The 19,121-nt window shown below is 47.0% G+C and overlaps 1 protein-coding gene across 1 annotated transcript; it reads left to right on the top strand.

Moving 5' to 3' along the window:
• Positions 1-2,160: 2,160 nt before the first annotated feature.
• LOC125728131 (intersectin-2-like) lies at positions 2,161-18,520 on the top strand (the record flags this gene model as incomplete). Its single annotated transcript, XM_049005207.1, has 25 exons — positions 2,161-2,164; positions 2,572-2,635; positions 3,397-3,534; positions 4,356-4,447; positions 4,698-4,960; positions 5,630-5,779; positions 5,975-6,115; positions 6,458-6,493; positions 7,363-7,479; positions 7,743-7,882; positions 8,327-8,417; positions 8,548-9,148; positions 9,401-9,525; positions 9,892-10,058; positions 10,164-10,284; positions 10,965-11,099; positions 11,926-12,150; positions 12,278-12,323; positions 12,571-12,692; positions 12,890-12,986; positions 13,079-13,270; positions 17,078-17,199; positions 17,426-17,532; positions 17,907-18,090; positions 18,422-18,520. Coding segments are annotated over exons 1-25 (3,579 nt in total), but the record flags the coding sequence as incomplete, so codon positions are not given.
• Between the last annotated feature and the right edge of the window lie 601 nt (positions 18,521-19,121).

The following is a 19,121-nucleotide window of genomic DNA, read 5'->3' on the forward strand; positions in this document are numbered from 1 at the left end:
TCTGAGGAACTTTGTTTCTAGTGTCGACGACATTCCTAGGCGGAGATACGCCCACTTCCGGTTATCTCACTGCTGATTTCCTGGAGCTGCTAGATTCCCTCAACCTACAACAACATGTTGATGTCCCCACACATTCCAGGGTTCACACACTTGACTTGGTCATTTCAAACTTCGCCCCCATCAGTAATCTACAGGTATATGATCTTGGTATCTCGGACCATAAAGTAGTGTCAATGGAGCTGGCCTTTCTCTCCGCCCCATATCAAACCAAAACGTCAGATCCATTTCAGAAATCTGAAGACCATCAATGCAGATGCCCTGGCCCTGGACCTTAAATTTCTCTCCTCTGAACCTGTCAGCAGTGCAACAGCAGAGGTGCAACATGCACATCAATTTCTTCAGACAAAATGTTGATAATATCCGTTCATACCTCTCCATCACGAATATCTTGCCTCCTCCAACTGTCGACCTACTACCTGAGAAGGTCCAGCCACTTTGCTCCTTCTCTGCTACCACACGGGAAGAGGTGGAGAACGTCATCAGGAAAATGAAACCATCTACCAGTTCCCTGGACCCTTTCCCTTCAGCCCTGCTAAAGGTCAACATCTCTGCCGTCTCTCCACTCATCACCAGGATCATAAACCAATCCCTCCTGACTGGCCATATTCCTTCTACTTTAAAAACTGCTGTCATCAGACCTCTATTGAAAAAACCCACCATGGACTCTGAAGTTCTCTCTAACTATGGGCCCATCTCCAATCTTCCATGCCTCTCTAAAGTTCTGGAAAAAAAACAGTTGCAGCACAACTTCATGATCACCTCAAACTGAATAACCTGTTTGAAAAATTTCAGTCCGGTTTCCGCCCTGGCCATAGCACAGAAACAGCCCTGGTCAAGGTCACCAATGATCTTCTGATGACTGCAGATACTGGTTCCCCTTCTATACTCATCCTCCTTGACCTGACAGCTGCTTTTGACACAATAGACCATAACATCCTCTTTCACCGCCTGCAATGCACCATGGGACTCTCAGGAACTGTTCATAACTGGTTCACGTCATACCTAACTGGCAGAACCGAACATGTCACCCTTAGCAGCGCAAAATCTCACATCCACAACGTCACCTGTGGTGTCCCACAGGGCTCTGTGCTTGGCCTCACTTGACACCAAGTCAAGTGTGTGACCCCTGGAATGTGTGGGGACATCAACATGTTGTTGTTGTAGGTTGAGGGAATCTAGCAGCTCCAGGAAATCAGCAGTGAGATAACCGGAAGTGGTCTTTACTCTACTCATCAACTCTGATCTGAGGAACTTTGTTTCTAGTGTCGACGACATTCCTAGGGTGAGTTACGCCCACTTCCGGTTTTGTTGCTAATATGCTAACATGATTGTAGTTTTTTTTTCGGTACATTGCCTATTTTGACGCTAATTTCTTCACTCGATTCTACTCATCAAGCCGGATCTGAGTAACTTTGTTTCTAATCTCTAGGGTATTCCTAGGCTGTGAGATGCCGACTTCTGGTTTTGATGCTAATATGCTAGCATGATTGTAGTTTTTTGTACATTGCCTGTTTTGATGCTAGTTTTATGTCTTTACTCTACTTATTAAGATGGATCTGAGGATCTTTGTTTCTAATCTCTAGGGCATTCCTAGGCTGGTGAGATGCCGACTTCTGGTTGTGATGCTAATATGTTAACATGATTGTAGTTTTTTGTACATTTTGATGCTAGTTTTATGTCTTTTCTCATCATGTCTAATCTGAGGAACTTTGTTTCTAGTCTCTACGAGATTCCTAGGCGGAGATACGCCCACACATCTGGTTTTGATGCTAATATGCTAACATGCTAAGTTTTGAGATTACTCCATATTCTGAATCTGGGTGTTGCTATACGCCTAGATCAAACCTTTCAGCCTGATCTGAGCATGCCAAGGCATTTTACATGCTAACAGGCTAGCATGCTAACTTTTGAAATAATTAAAATGCTTGTAGCTTTTTTATACAGTGCCTATTTTGACGCTAGTTTCATCACCTGATTCTACTCAACTCTGATCTGAGGAACTTTGTTTCTAGTGTCGACGACATTAAACAGCCATAAACGCTTTTCCTTTAATGATCTGAATGTGGGTGTTGCAGTCATAACAGTAAGTAATTCACAGAGATGTGTAAGGAGTAGATTATTCAGATGCCACCTCTGCACTTGACAGGTTCCCCAGCGAACCCAGTTAGCACCTTTTAATGACAATTAAACACAGCATGTTATTTGTAATAAGCTTGTTCAGGGATTCGTCAGGCATGTTCGTAATAATAGGAAAGCAGTTCACATTAATTACAGACTTTTGCATCACTGGTAAAAGGCTCAGGGCTCCGGCTGTTGATTTAATTACTCCAGTAATTAAATGAGTCACAGCTCACAAGTGACATTGCAGGCTGTGTTCGACGGGAGCTAGATTATGAAACATTTTGTACGTTAATGGTGGTTTCTTGGTGGGAACCCCCCCTCCCCCCCCCACAGTTTTCAGGTCGTTCAGCTTGAAGCTCATATTCCCCTCGCCATTTTTCTACCTTGCAGGTGTGCAGGTCAGGAACGTTCTGGCCTCATCCCAGCTCATTCAGACTCAGCTAGCCACTGTTTGGTGAGTGTCCACTGAATTCTTCACGGCCGCAGTGGTGCGCTTGGTTTATTTGCCCCTCTTAAATTACGTAGCTCAATCCTTTCAGCATCCACTCTATGCGGGCAGTGTGTGGCTCCACAGGTGAGGACCATATGTCTGTAACCGCAAGGTCGACAGTTCAAGTCCCCGGATTGGCAGTGATTTCTCTGCTGGTCCCCTGAACAACCTCTAATTGCTCCAATTGACCCTGCGCTGATTTCAGAAGCCATCATGATATTTCCAGGGCTGGTTGCTTTTCTTAAGTGGTCTGTTCCTGTTAGCACGCGTCAGGCAGCTGGTGCGACGGCTCGAGGCAGGAGGTCTGTACTTCTGAGTTGTGACTCATGGGATCCTACTGATAATCAACTAATAGGAAGCGTGTCGCAGGTTTTTAATGTGCTGCAATAATCACTGCTTTAAAAAAAAATAAAAAAATTTAAAGGCATTTTGTTTTTTATATGTCTGTCTCTCAAAATACTGCTAAAAAATATATTGTTAGGTGAGAATACATTTTATTATTACAGCTCACCTAACAAACTTCATAGCCTAGCCTAGCATACCTTAAACATGCTTGGAACACTTGCATTAGCCTACAGTTGGACAAAACTCAGGGTAAGTTGTCATTTTTTTGTAGGTTAGTTTGGTTTTTAAATTGGACCCCTCATGGTCTGGGTGAAGTTATGCTGGTCTTCGCCATCTGTGCACCCGGTTCGATTACTGACCTTCCCACATGTTCTCCCAAGGAACCTGGCAGATGTGGACAAGGACGGCCAGCTGACAGGGGAGGAGTTCATCCTGGCTATGCACCTGGTGGACATGGCGAAGGCCGGACAGCCGCTGCCCCTCACGCTTCCCGGGGACCTGGTGCCCCCCTCCGTCAGGTAGACAGCCGCCGCCGGTGGCCAATCGGTGAACCCGGCAGAGCAGTAAATAGAGCTCTGGAAAAAAATTGAGACCACTCTATACTGGAAAAAAAATCTGCTTGTTTAAAGCTGGTTTTGCTGGCAGAAAGGTACGCTGAGCGTCAGGTTGCTTCCAGGTTCTAAGTACGCAAGTGTACAAGAATATGGTGAAACGGGAGACACTGAGAAAGGCCAGAAAGCAGCCAGGTAAAGGGTGGAAACGACTTCCCAATGCTTGAGATGCCCGTTCACTTATCCGACAGTGCCTCATGAATCATGACCTCAAGTGACCTGTACTTGGTGGAAACGTTAAGTGCAGGTGTGAGGTGCACTGCTAGGACAGTTCATAACAGGCTCATAGAAGCAGGGCTGAAGTCCCATAAAGCAAGGAAGAAGCCCTTCATTAATGAGAAGCAGGAAAGAACCAGGCTGCAGTTTGCAAAAGAAAAAAAAACATTATTCACAGATCCATACCCATAAAGGAGAACTGAGTGAAACAAAAATTGGTGCTATGGTCTCTAACTTTTTTCCATAGTTATATGTAATGAATGGGGAAAGGCGGGGGGGTTGAATATGCTGTGTCAGGCTGGACATTGACCCATCTGGAATCACAGGCTAGGAGGCTTTGTTACAGAAAGGGAGAGTGTCCCCATACACTGAGATACTTCGACTGAGCCCAGCTAAGGGACTCCTGATGAGTGAGCACGGGAAGCTGTATGGTGGTTGTTCCTGTGTAGCCTGACTCAGAGTCTCAGGTTCTAGCACCTTCTACCTACACGGAGGCATGTTGTATTTTGCAGAACGGGGAAGCAGGGGGAATTGCTTCCTTTGAATCGCACCATCGTCCCTGAAGAAATTCAAGTTGAACCACCCCAGAAGACAAAGAGTAATGGTAGCATTAGTAGAACGGACAGACGGATTTACACACACACACACACACACACACACACACACACACACACACAAAGACAGGCACCTTCAGCTAGTGAATGTTTTTGGTGACACAAGTGTGTATTAGTGATGTGCCGTTCTTAGTATCTTTACAAAGAATCACCTGATTCACATTGAATTGCAGGAGGTCAAAGGTCACTGCCCCTATTGCCATGGTTACCACGTGTGCGTGTGCATGGCCCTCCTTGCAGTTTCGTTCGAGGACAAGCTAAAGGAGAACTTCCAGCGGGGAAACGCTGAGCTGGAGAGGCGGCGGCAGGTCTTACAGGAGCAGGAGCGGCGCGAGCAAGAGAGGCGGGCCCAGAAGGCCCGGGAGGAGCAGGAGCGGCGTGAGCAGGAGGCGCGGGAGCAGGAGAGGAGGCGGCAACAGGAGCAGGAGCGGCGGCTGGAGAGGCAACGCGAGCTGGAATGGCAGAAGGAGGAAGAGCGCTTAAAGGAGCTGGAACGCAAGGAGGTCAGTCTTTCTAGTATGGAATGCTAGCATTGTACTTGGGGTTAGGCAGTCGCTCTTTGGTCATTGGTCCAGTCCCAGCCAATCACATTTGGGTTTAGCAAATTAATGTTGTTGGCGATTCACCAGCACTGTTGCCTCATACCTTTCAGAGCTGGGGGTTGGAATCCCACCTCCACTCTTTGAGAGTTTCCATGTTCTCCCAGTGTTGTGTGGCCTTCCTCCAAAAACATGCCCTTAGGTGGTCTGGTGCCTTTAAATTCTCTGCAGTGCGAGGTTCTAGTGTAAGTGCATGTTTTGTGCCCTGCGATGGGCTGACATCCCGTCCAGGGTGTACCCCCCCAGCCTGGTGCCCTGTGCTGTCCTGGATAGACTCCAGGCCCCCCTGTGATAATTGGCTGGAAGTTAATAAAACTTCATTATTGTAACCCTGTGTTGGGCAAATACAGCATTATAACTAATTAAACTAGTTTACTGGTGAAACTCCGTTTATGTACATCTCTGAATGGCTGGGAAGGTTTGACAGCATGTATTTGGTTATTGGTTTAGCTTGTGTGTGAACGTGTGCGACCTGTGATTAGCGCGTGTGTGTGTGTGTGTGTGTGTGTGTGTGTGTGTGTGTGTGTGTGTGTGTGTGTGTGTTTGGTCGTGATCATGTGTGTGTCCCTGCAGGCTGCTAAGCAGGAGCTGGAGCGTCAGAGGAAGATGGAGTGGGAGCGGAGGAGGCGACAGGAGCTGCTGAATCAGAGGAACCAAGAACAAGAGGACATCATCAAGCTTAAGGCCAAGAAGAGGAGCTTGGAGCTGGAGCTGGAGGCTGTGGTGAGGACCAGGCCGTCCTGCACCTGTTTGCCCCGACCGACTGCATTCCCCTTCAGGAACGAGGAACAGCCAGCTGTTGAAATCGCACTATCAGAGACGCACGTTTTCCTTTCAGATGTCAATGGTACACATGCTTGTGTCCACAGCGACAATATTCCCGCCCTCAGGACTCATAAGACCACTGTTTAATTTCAGAGAGACAAGCACAAGCAGATCTCTGACCGACTCAGGGACGTCCAGAGCAAGAGGAGCATCCAGAAGGGAGAGCTGGAACTGATCAGTCAGAAGCAGGACAGCTGCCTGCTGGAGGTCAACGCCCTGCAGCGGCAGCTTGAGGTCTGCGGCCTTCCTCCGCTGCCGTCCAAGATCCCAGCAGCTATGGGACGAGCACCAGCTGCAACACTGATAAATAGATTCAACACGGTTCTTTTTCCATGTGATCTGGCGTTATGTCTGCTGTGCGTTATACAACAGCTGTGCCACTCCTGTCTGATTAGCAGTCTTCAGATTTTGGCAACCAAGGGAGAGACTGTTCTTCACACCTTTCCTGGAGAATGTGCAGTTTTTTTGGGGGGGAATTTACTATAAAAGCAATAGATAGATAGGGTGAAGTTTCCAGGGAGGGTTTATTTCAGGATTCTCCAGCTTTCTGAGGGAGTTTGGCCTGTTTTTGTGCAGGAGGGGCAGAGGAAACATTCTCAGCTGATTGTGGAGCAGCAGAGATGCAAGGAGATCCTATGCAACATGGGGCTGAACAGTAGGTCTGGTGAGTCTGATCTCCCTGCTTCTCCCTGCGTTACCTGGCGCCCCCCCCCCCTGCAGTCATTCTTGAAGTACTTAAATGTCATGGTGGCACATGGGTGGTACATGCTTCTTGTGCTTCTAAAATGTAGGTGTACACTACCAGACAAAAGTTTGGATGCACCCACTTGTAATACATCTTTATATTTTAGCTACATTATTCACCTTAGACTAAAAGGCTTGGAGGCAGTCGACAGTTTTGCTTCGATGACAGCAATGCAGAATCTTGGCGTTCTTTCAGCCAGCTTTCAGATGTAACCCCCCCTGGAAGGCTTTTCCAGCAGTACAGGAGTTTCCAGAAGTTCTGGGCACAAGTCGGCTACCAACTCATCTCGGCTCTGTAGGGTTTGGGTGGAGTGGGGGATTGTGGGGGCCAGGTTATCTGTCACAGCCCTCCCTCTCACATGTCAACAAGAAAATACTTACCATATAACCTTGAGGTGCACTTAGGGTTGTTAATGTAAGGGCCCCCTGCTGATACAGCGCGTTGCTGCACCCTCCACACGAACCACCTCAGGGATGAGAACCTGAGTGTAGTCGTGCAGCGGGTGACACCTCAGCATCACACTAGTCCGAATGGAATGGAACAGTGTACATTTTTTTCCGGTGGCTGGAGTGCCAACCCTGCCACCAACCCCCTTGCAGTTTTCCCTGCAAGTTGGAGGACTTCCTTGCAGGGCTTAGATGTAGATTGTCAGTCCCAGGATGAAGCAATTGCAGGTGAAGGGTCTTGCTTAGAGGTAGTGTTTCTGTATACAGGTCCGACACTTTCCTCCGTAAAGAGGGGCGTGACTGAGAAGGACATCGTCTGTCGGAAACTCAAGGAGCAGCTGGATGTGCTGGAGAAGGATACCGTGGCAAAACTGTCGGAGATGGACCAGTACAACGTGGACATCAAGGTGAGGAGGCATTACTGGTGGTAGAAAGGCATCAATGTTGTGGCTTGCCTCTAGTTAGCCCAGTGTGCTGTACAGGGGCCAGTAGCATTTGTAAATAGAATAAAGTGGAGAAGTGAAGCCTCAAAACATCCATAATCTATGGCCCAGAATCCCGTGTGTTCTGAATTGGATCTGGTGTCTGTACCTTGTATAGCGAGTGGTGGTTGGCGGTGTGGCTTGGTGCTCTGCGCTAATGGTGGTGCGGGCCCGGTCCCTTCCCACAGGAGCTCCGGGAAAGCCAGACCAAGCAGCAGCAGGTCCTGGACAGACTGCGGCAGGTCAAGGCCGACAAGCTATGTGACCTGCAGCGGAGGCGAGAACTGGAGTTGGAGAGGAGGAAGAGAGAGGAGGAGGAGGCGGTCAGGTGAGCTAGGCCTCCTGCAAGGCCTGCATGCTCTGTTGTCGTTTTTGCATTTCTGTTGGCTGTCATGGTGCCAGGTTTGGTTTCCCTGCAATGGTGACTGACCTGTCCTAAATCGCTTTTTAATATCACTTTAACACTGTGCTTCCCAAGCTGGTCCTTGGGGATCCAGAGCTCCCTTTTACTTATTTTTTGTTTGTTTTTCTATTTTTAAGTGGGTCAACACATCACCTACATAATGTCAGAACATGTCAGATGGCTAAGAGCAATTTTAATGTCAATTACAGACCCAGTGTGACAAAGTTCAGTTAAAGCATTAAATTTGAATGGATGACGTGACCTTGATGGTTTGTTTAAAGAAAATATAGCTGCATCACGTGATTGAAGGGCCATGATGTGGTGCTGGGCCAAATTCAGCTTCAATGTGATGCATCATGTCATTCACAGGCAAGCCAAGCTGGAGAAAGAGCGGCAGTGGCGTGTGAAGTTGGAGCGGGAGGAGGAGGAGCGGCGGAGGAGGATCCAGGAGGAGCGGGAGGCCAAGCTGAAGGAGGAGGAAGAACGTGAGCGTGAACTCCGGGCCAAACTGCGCGCCGCTCAGGAGCAGGCTGAGCGGAACCGCCGGGCCGCTGGAGAGGAGGAGGCAGGAGGAAGCCCAGAAGAGGGAGGAGGAGAAGAGGATAGAGGAGGAGAGGCGGCGAGAGGAACATAAAAGGGCGGAGGAGGAGAGGAGGCAGAAGGAAGAGGAGAGGAGGCGGCAAGAGGAGGAGCGGAGAAAGGTGGAGGCAGAGAGAAGGAAGCTAGAGCTGGAGAGGAAAAGACTGGAAGAAGAGAAAAAGAGATTTGAGGAAGAGAGGAGGAGGCAGGAGGAAGAGAGAAGGAGGCAAGAGGAAGAGAACAGAAGGAAGAAGGAGGAGGAGCAGGAGCTGGAGAGGGAGGAGGAGGAGAGAAGACGTCAGCGGGCTCAGATAGCTGCTGTCAGGGATGCAGAGGAGCGGAGGAGACAGGAAGAGGAGCGGAGGAGACAGGAAGAGGAGCGGAGGAGACAGGAGGAGGAGCGGAGGAGGCTGGAAGAGGAGAAGAAGAGACAGGAAGAGGAGAGACGGCGAGAGGAGGACAGGAGGAGAAAGCAACAGGAGGAGGAGGCCGTGGCCAGACAGCGGGAGGAAGAGGCCCGGCAGCAAAAGCAGCAGCAGCAGCACAATTTAGGCAAGACAGACATTCATGAGAAGCTGTCGGCCCTGATCAGGGGCCTAGAGGAGCGAAAAGGTAAGGATTATGGCCTCGATGCAGCCCCCTTCGGGAGGTGTGGAAACGCAGTGACAAATCACAATCTCAGACACGTAAAGCTACCATTAGCGGTGGGGTTTGTACAGTTTCTTCATCAGCCTCCAAATGCAAGTGTCCCATCAGCAGACCCGAGGTGTCGTGTGCTGGTTCAATAGCTGCAGTGCGTCATTAGTGACACAGCGTTCTGAAGAACAGTCACACAAGGAGGTGACTGACTCACTGTCGTTGCAGGGAATTTGAGACCCGTCAAGTCAACACACAGGAAATCGGCCTCCCTGACAACCTACAGAGCCCTGTACCCCTTCACAGCACGGAACGCGGACGAGCTCACCTTTGACACGGACAGCTTGATTGAGGTATACAGAGTGCACCCCCATATGTTAATCTGTTTGTACCATAAATTAAATGTGCTGAATCATTGCCCTGGTGCCTGATTAGCTCTTTTTTTCTGAATCCTTTTCGGGTGTTTTACAGTTAGATCTAGAATCCTTTTGTTCACCATAAAGTGCAACAAGGAGCAGTTTTTTGGGGGGGGGAGGACAGAGGGGTACAAGTGCCCCTGTGACAAAATAAATAAACATGTAGACATATTTAATTTATTAATGGCACATTTCTCCTTTCATATGTTTTAGGGTGTTTTCTGGCCAGTCGTGACCTGGTTTTGGATAGTACGCCCATGTGTGTCATGTGGTAGCCCTTAACCAATCGCCTTGAGTCCGCAGGTGGACGAGAAGACGGAAGGCGAGCAGGGCTGGCTGTATGGCAGCTACCAGGGCAAGATGGGCTGGTTCCCTGAGAGCTACGTCGAGAAGCACAGCCAACCGGAATCTGCGGCCAGCACCAAGCAGGCTCTGATGCCCACAACTGCATCTACCTCAGTCTCTGCAAGGTAATGTTGCCCCTTGGTGTCCAGCATCTAAACTGGTCCTGTGTCATATCTGAATGCTTATGTGGGTCTCACTGACCGTTTTCTCCTGGTCTGTCCCTACTTCAGCAAGGCGGAGGCTAATTCCAGTACCTTCCCAGCAGGACAGAGCACTCCTGGGGGGGCAGGGCAGAACTCTGCCTTCACTCCCACCCACCCTCCAGGCTCTGCCTCTATGGAGTATGGACAGGTAGTTATCCTGGGAGCGCCCCCTACCTGAAGAATACCGTAACTGTCTCGAGTGAGAATTCAGAACTGGCCCCACCCGATCGGTCGTGTTCTTTTTCTGTATTTCCACTGCATGCCTATGCGTATTTATGTGCCAGTGAGTCTGTGGCCTGTTTGCATGGCTGCATCTGAACCATGTCTGTTCAGAAGCCTTCAACTGCTTCTGCGACTGTCTTGCACGTTACTGCAGTATTTTGTTCTGTACTATGCTTTTTCTTTATTTATATATAACAATCAGAAGCAGGTTTGCTGTTTCTGGGGACCCATTTAAAAAGCCACTTTGGGGCCCCTCCACAAGGTGGTGACTTTGTGGCCAGCAAGGGGCCCCCAACACAAATGCATGATTTTATCGCCATAAACAAGTCAACTATGTTTGCTAATAGTGTAGTTTGTATATATGTTGTTTTTTTGGTCATATTTGTGCATGTGTTTGCACATATATAACAATACACTGAGATGTACCATGTATGCACGAGAGTGTTAACTTTCTAGGTATATTCATAAGTTGGTAAACTTTCATGTTAACATTTATCAAAATGTCCATTTTTGGGGGGATTTTTAAGGTAGTTTCAAGTACGTCTAGATCAGATCTTGTTTCCTGAGTGGTGTCCCGGCTGACAGACATGTTTTCTGCGTTGTCAGGTGGCAAGTGGCCTCCAGGTGCAAGCGCTGTGCTCCTGGACGGCCAAGACGGACAACCACCTGAACTTCTCCAAGGATGACATCATCACGGTGCTGGAGCAGCAGGAAAACTGGTGGCTGGGGGAGCTGAATGGGGTGCAGGGCTGAGCCGGAATGAGTAAGTGACACTCTTGGCGGTTCCTCGGGAGGTTCCAGAAGGGTTCTGGTTCTGCTCAGACCAAAGCCTGTCAGCTACCTGGAGACTGGTGGTCATTTACTGAGCCATTTCCTTATTCTAATTCCATATTTCTACGTATTTATTACTGAAGTGGTATTTGATTTGCATTTTTCGGGGCAGGCATCTAGGAGTGATTTTAAATAATCCCTGCCTTTTCTTTGTGACATGTTTGAGAAAATGTGCTAGATTTAGTATGGTAAATTTGGTTTGACTGATTGACTCAACACTTATGAATGCTATTGTGATGTTTTTGTGCTTATATTATTGGTTGAGATAAGCGAGATCAATTTGTAAGGGATTTTTTTCTTTTTCTATTGAAAAATGCGTATGAGCAGAATCGCCGATCCATTTTTTTTCACTTTATTTTGCCAGACCCCTATATTCTTCTGTGGATGAGTTCAATAACCCTGACAATACTCTACAAGAAGGTAAGTTTCTTTTCCAGGGAAGAATTTGAATGAAAAGAAGTTAAATTAAGCTAAGCAGAAGCGCATTTTGCATACATTGTGTCTTTCTTTGATACCCAACATTCCATTTTAGCCAGTCACTACTCTTCACTTTGTTTGGCCATATTGTCATCTTGACTTCTCTTGCGTACCTTTTAATCATCTTGATATTAATGGTATTGCTGCTAGCATGTCAGAAGTAACCTTGAAACAGGGTCTGGTGTGAGAGGCCATTGTCGAAAAGGAGAAAGCCGGATTTTGTCACTGGCTGTTGACCGTTGATTTTCTGTCTAATCAGAAGGCAGGTTTTGTGGCAGTTAAAAATCATTTGGCCATTCTGTCTCTCATCCAATCAGAGTATGTAGCCTTATATACCTATGAAAGCCCAGAGTCAGGAGACCTCACTTTCAACGAAGGAGACACCGTCGTTGTGACGGAAAGAGAAGGGGACTGGTGGAAAGGGTACATCGGAGACAGGAGTGGAGTCTTCCCCTCCAACTACGTAACGCCAAAGGAATCTGAAGTAAATTGTCATGAACGACTTTTCTCAGAGATACTTAAACTGCAGAGTTTATTGTCTATAAATAATAAATCATGACAGGCTAACTTTTGCTACTCTGACCTCTACCAATATGTGTGTCTGTCTACAGACATATAGCACCACTGGAAAGTCAGGTGGAGTCGGCAAAAAGCCAGGTAAGGATGCGGGATCCCACAGTCACCACTCAGTAAAGAGCCAAGAAATTCACTGGCAGCCACCACACACCTTTATCTTTGCCTTTCCGTTGATGCTGGTGCATCTGCAGCTAGGCTGTGTCCTGTATACAGATGAAACACAGCTGTGTTCAATAGTCTTTGCGAGTGCCGACTGTTGCGAAGCTCTATCTACCTTGAACACGTGTGCTTGTTTGCGTTCGCATTCATTTGTGAATGTGTATGACAGAGGTTGCCCAAGTGACGACTGCGTACACGGCCACCGGAGCGGAGCAGCTGAGCCTGGCCCCGGGACAGCTTATCCTCATCCAGGGCAAGAACCCATCTGGGTGGTGGCAAGGGGTTCTGCAGGTCTGTGGACCCGTGTTGTCATGATAGTGACGTTAATCAAATGTGGAGGCCGCCCATAATGAGGTCTAATCCTGGGCTGTTTTTGGGAGGAGGCATTGAAGTTGAGTTGCGGGTCTCTCTCAGGTCAGATGCATTTGTCCTAAATTAGGTTGGCATGTATGTCCTGATGAGGAACCTCTTGTCTTGTATCTGTCCAGGCTAGGGGTAAAAAACGCCAGAACGGATGGTTCCCCGCCTCCCACGTCAAGCTCTTGGGCCCCACCAGTGGGAAGTCCACACCAGCTCCAGTTCCAAGTAAGATCAACAGCATCACATGCCAAGATCTGCGATGATCTCCGTCTGCATCTTCCGTAACAGCCTTTCCTACATGTTGGCTGTTCCTTCAGTTTGCCAGGTCATCACCACACATCACTACAAGGCGGGCAACGAGGATGAGATGAGCTTCTCCAAAAGTCAACTGATCAATGTGCTGAACAAGGACGATGCTGATTGGTGGAAAGGGGAGCTGAATGGCGTCGTCGGCTTGTTCCCCACCAATTACGTCAAGATGACCACGGAGTCCGATCCCAGTCAACAATGTAAGTTTAATTTTTTTCCCCCCCCAAGTAATATTTGTTTGTCTTGTTGATAGTTGCAAATGTCTTAAGATACAAAGTTTGCAGCCTAGTGTTTCATGCTGTTGGCAATAAATGAGAGAGCGGTAGTTCCAAAATCTAAGGTGGAAAGTGACCTTCGGGTAAAAGTTGACCCACGTTACAGTGCCCACCTGCATTGTATGGGTCTCTCAAAGGGCTGTTCTCCTGCTGACTGCAGCTCTACCAAGGCTACGGTTTGGCTTCCTGCTTGGGTCTGACTTTCTGAACAGAAATGGTTTGTGTCCAAAGATGAATCGAGAGAGTTTGCAGTAGCTGTGTGCTGCAGGGGAAACCTAAACACAGATAAGAAATGATTCATTGGTGACCTCATGGGAGGCCTGGTGATGTGAAGTAGGGCAGTTTGAAAGATACTACCTGGTATTGGCAAATGTCTTCATAAAAAACCATGATGAGAGGGTCGATGAGTTTCCACATCATGGCGTGCATACTCTCTCTTCTGCCATCCGCCTATTAGGACTGGGTTTCTTCTCAGAGTTGTGCTTCAGAGAAGCACTCCTCTCCTTCCATCCATCCGTCCACCCTCCTTACACTCTTCTCCTGCCATCTTTCCCTTCTTTCCCCCCCACCTTTCCCTCCATCTTTCCCTCTATCTGTGTTGTTCTTGTAGGACGGCATCGTTGCCTCTTCCTCCACAGCTTCTCAGAGCTGTTCAGATACCCTTTAGGTGCTCCATATCAGTCAATGCTTCCTCGCTGGATAGGGCCTGCCTTCTCATCAAATTCACTTTCTTTTACTTCTGCTTTAATATTATTATTATTATTATTATTTAAATTTTTTTCCTCATGTGTTGAAGCAGGTCCCACACACCTACCAGTCCAACAGCAAGTGCCCCCCTCTGTAATTTTTATATTCATGTTTTTAGTCTTTAAAATTGTTCTTGCTTATGATGCAAAGCAATTACAATGCCAGTGATAGATGCTGATGCCATATTTAAAGTATAAAGCATATCATTTAAACAGCTTTTTGGGAGAGCGTGAAGGTATGTAGAGTCATAGTCATTAACTATTTAAAACATATTTTTCTTTCAAAAATGGCTTTTTACCCTAAGTGCAATTGAGTATCCTAACTTTTTTTTGTTTGTTTGTTAAAACGTCTCTCACTGACAGTTATATCTGAATGTTACTGCGCAGATGGAAAATCTGGGATAATCTGTGCAGGCAACGGTGCGTTTACGCTTAGCTTGTAGTTCAGTTATGGGCTACGTACCGTTGGGTAATTGCATAAGTGTGTGTGCGTGTGTTCACAGTATGAATTCACATGTACACAGACACATGCTTTCCATTGGTAGGTTTTTTTTGCCAACCCCATGAGTGCAAACCTAACCCTAACCCTAACCCTAACCCTGCTAACCCTAACCCTAACCCTAACCCTAATCCTCTCCCTCTACGAAATCCCATGGCTTTAGCTATAGTACTGTGCTCAGTGCTGGTCAACCCATTAGGTGACATAGGCAGCCACCTGGGGTGCCATCTTTTGGTGAGGCGCTGCCTTAGCCAGCCAATATCACTTTGTCGCAGACAGGGGGCCCTGGTGGTGTAGCTTGCCTACGGCGACACATGAGCTTCAACGATTACTGGCTGTTTACGTACTTCTTTAAGTACTGTGTTTTGCCTATGGGTATAGTGTGTAGAATATTCGTCATACATACCTAGACTAAGGGGAAACCTTTGTTGCCTTACATGTAGTTGTGTATTTTGAGGGTGTTATTTGTTATAATGTATGGAGTGGAAGGGTATTCAAGCAGGCAGTCATACACTGGTTGCAGCCTTCATCTTTTCCCTATGTGGGGGTCGGTGAGCCATTCGAGGGTCAAAGTTCTGGGTCCTTGCTTCACTGTTTGCTGTTTTTTCCGAACACTCGCGGCGGGCTTTGGTGGACTTTGGTTTGCCCTGTTAGTGCCCCGGTGCAGTGTCTGCCGCTTTCCCGCCTGAGGGGGTTTGGACCAGGATGCTGTGAGTTTTCAGCTGATCTGCCATAATACTGGAAATGTTTTAGAATATATTTTTTTTTGCTTTAAGTGACCTTAGGGAGGTAACGTCAATGTAAATGCCCCCCCCCCCCCACCAAGATGGAGTGGTTAATTCAGGTAATTATATGCATAACCTTTAACGAAACAAGGCCTGCTGGTGTTTAACAGTACATGTTTTGCGGTTTCTGGGTTCTAACAAGTTTAAAAACTAGTTATAACTAAGATACATGTCTTTATTTAATAATAATTGATACTTTATTGAGCCCTATGGGGAAATTCTCTTTACGCCACCCCCAGTTTGCTTTCTGTAAGTGACAGCAAGCTGGCCGCAAAGGGTAGCCACCCATAGCAGCATCCAGGGAGCTGGGGGTTAAGGGCCTTGCTGAAGGACCCGCAGATGTACTGAGGCTGGGCGAAAAACGAGGCTTTAGCCCACTGAGCCTCACACTTTGCTTTTTCATGCAACTTAAAATGAAAATCTGCCTTGCAGTTAGATACCATTGATTATTTGGTTATTGATAAAATTCAGATGTTAGATGGGCTAATTCTTTTTTTGGTCACTAAGGTTTAGACTCTGAAGATTATCCTTCTGCATGGTGCCTGCTGACTATTTGGTCCATGCCAGTGTAACTATTAGCCAGAGGTAAATTCATGTGTTGACAATGTCCTTGGAACAAATGCTAAAGAATCGTATTACTCGGTTAAGGATAAAAATGGCAGATTTGGTGGTTTATAAAGTGTGGTCTTTTGCTCTCACATCAGGGTGAAACTCTCTGTGCCTCAGTGTTCAAGAAATCATCACTGCTGCGGCACTTTGTAGTAAAACTACAAGCATTTTGAATGTAACCTGGTTTGCCCAGATTTTACTCTTAGTTGTATTGACTTATTTTATTTTATATGAAAGTGCAGTTTAATGAAAAAAAAATGGATGACTGTGATATTGTGTGCTCAGTCTACAATATGTGTGATTACTTGCAGTAAGGCATAGAAATGTCTGAATAAGGTATTTAACAGCTGAAAAATATCCTCTACTTGGAAAACATTTTGCAAGCAATTAAAGGTTTGCTCTGTTTATGCAAATTTGCAATCTGTTTATGCTGCTGGCAAGAGAGATGCATTTTGAATGAATCCCTTGCATTAATTGTTAAACAGTCTATGCAGTTTGAGGTTTCATTTGGCCCCACTGGGAATTTACCCACAGTGCATTGGCAGTAGTCAAGTCAGTTTGTCTGTGTTAAAGTTCCCAAGCTGTGTTACTTTGAAAATGTGCTTCAAATTATACATATGTACATTTATCGTGAAAATAAAGGATTTGCTTAAAAAGCACCTGCTTTTTTTTGGCAAGTCATTGTCTTACACAAGGATGGTGTGAGGTTTGGTTATTAGCGTCTAATATATATATATATCCAGGACCAGGTTATTCAAGAAGCTAAGCACTAGGATGGTTACAGTCCCAGGCAAAATGGGTTCGAGAGAGGAAACCTGGCTGCGGTTTTTAAGGCTTGGGGATGAGGCTCATGCAAAAAGGCGTATTGAAAGTTACCCAATGGAGTTTCAGCGTCTGCGCGCATCTGAATTTTCAGCAAAAGGTAAGACGGACGGGAGGGTTGTTCTCGCGCAGTGACTTAGCGACAGCTCCGGGTAGCGGCTTCTCAAGCCAGTGGTTTAGCCACATGTTTGGGGCCACGCAAGACAGCTGCTGACCGCGGCTGCCCCCCCCCCCACTCCCACCCCCACCCCCGTCATCCCCGACCCTGCAGGGTGTGCTGACCTGACCAGCCTGGACACCATGAGTCCGCAGGAGAGGAAGCGACAGGGTTACATCCACGAGCTCATTGAGACGGAGGAGCGATACATGGCTGACCTTCAGCTGGTCCTGGAGGTATGATCTGCAGTGGGGCCCCCGTGAGGTCTTTGCACTTCAGTCTGCTTTAAGCATTTGCAGTTTTGAGTTTTTATATTCTTGTCATGGATCTCATGTATAGGGCTTTGAGTGTAGGTTTTTGTGCCAGAACATGTTTAACTTATTTTCCCTAACATTTTGTTATCCCTCTTAACCTTTACTAACCCTTTCCAACTTTGCCCGTCTCTCATTTTTTTTTCTCCAGGTGTTTTACAAGCCCATGTCTGAGTCGGGACGCCTGACAGATGTTGAAATGGCCATGATCTTCGTCAACTGGAAGGACCTGATTATGTCCAACACCAAACTTCACAAGTGTGTCTTTCCACAAGCTTGTTTCTTCTTGGTAGCTGAAATTCTTGGGAATGAAACGTGATCCGATGCTGCCACCTTGCTCTAGGAATACGAACTGCGAGTATCGTGTCCCACAACAGCAAATGTCATAGGCAGAGTGAAGTCCCAGAAATAGAGAAGTGCCAGGAAAAGGAATTATCTATGCAGTCGATGGATAATAACAAAACAGGCTGCACAGTTTTTGCACTTAAAGATCATGGAAACTGGAATGTTTGTTGAGAATGGCACTGGCCAGCATTCTGTTTTTGAAACTCACCTGAACTTTTACGAAGAAATTGCTTGGTACTGGACTTGGCGGCCTTTGCGGTTTTGGTGATTGTGTTTGTGAATGGCAGGGCACTGAGGGTGAGGAAGAAAACGGGTGGCGAGAAGATGCCGGTGCAGATGATTGGGGACATCCTGGCCTCGGAGCTCTCGCACATGCAGGCCTACATCCGCTTCTGCAGCTGCCAGCTTAACGGTGCAGCCCTGCTGCAACAAAAGACTGACAAGGAACCCGAGTTCAAGGACTTCCTCAAGGTGAGGAATGGTGGGCAGCAGCCCTGGAACAAATGGGAGGGGTAGATAGTTCATTGTTAAAGGCTGTTCCAGAGCGATCGGTAAGCGGGAGAATTGCAGCCGTCCAAATGTCCTCAGTGAAAAAGCGGTAGCGGGTTAAATGGATGTTGAACTGTTCTTTGTAATTCATTTCAGAAGAAAATAAAGATATCTTGCGGGCCAATACTATGTTCTATGAGACCTCTGGACTCAACTCTTCTAAAGCACCTAGACTGAAATTTAGAGTGGTGCTTTAGATAAGGACGTAGGCTAGGGTTTCTGACTCCTAAGTGTGTGTGTGTCTCTCTCTCAGAAAATCGCTACAGATCACCGGTGTAAAGGTATGCCACTGTCCAGCTTCCTGCTGAAGCCTATGCAGAGAATCACCCGCTATCCACTCATCATAAAGAACGTAAGTCCTGCACATTGTCACCCGTGGTCCCTCCTTCAGTGTGCGATGTGGGAGGCATGACGAATTAGCCTCATCCAATTTGCCTTGGATTTAGCTCAATTTGGGTTGCTGCTACGTATGACTTTGCCCTGCCAAAGATGCAGTTCGTGTCAATTCCTTTGGGGACCAAATGATAATGGTTGTGACCATCATCATGGTCAGCAAATACAAGAAAGAATGTGCTGTTTTGCTGGAGTTAAATACCAATGAAATGCAAAAACTTCAGGCAGAAGAGTGAGTGTTGGGGAAAGCGCCCAGCGTTTCCACCCCAACTCCACATTTACGAGACACACACAGGTTACAGTTTTACTTGCAAGGGTACCCACACTCTCTGCAATGCAAACTACAGCAGAATGTGTTACAAAGGGTGGTTCCCCTTGGCTTCTTTATTTATAGTCAATGGGGGGCGCAAGAGAGGGAAGTGAGATTCTTATCTAAGTAGGCAGCTGTTAACCACCTACTTAGAGTACAATAGCTAAGAGTATGTGGCTAGAAGATAAGAAATAACGTATACATATATATTTACACTCATTGCTGATCATACAGAAATGATTAACAACTG

This window comes from Brienomyrus brachyistius, unplaced genomic scaffold (assembly GCF_023856365.1).
Source record: "Brienomyrus brachyistius isolate T26 unplaced genomic scaffold, BBRACH_0.4 scaffold163, whole genome shotgun sequence".
Taxonomy (NCBI): Eukaryota; Metazoa; Chordata; class Actinopteri; order Osteoglossiformes; family Mormyridae; genus Brienomyrus; species Brienomyrus brachyistius.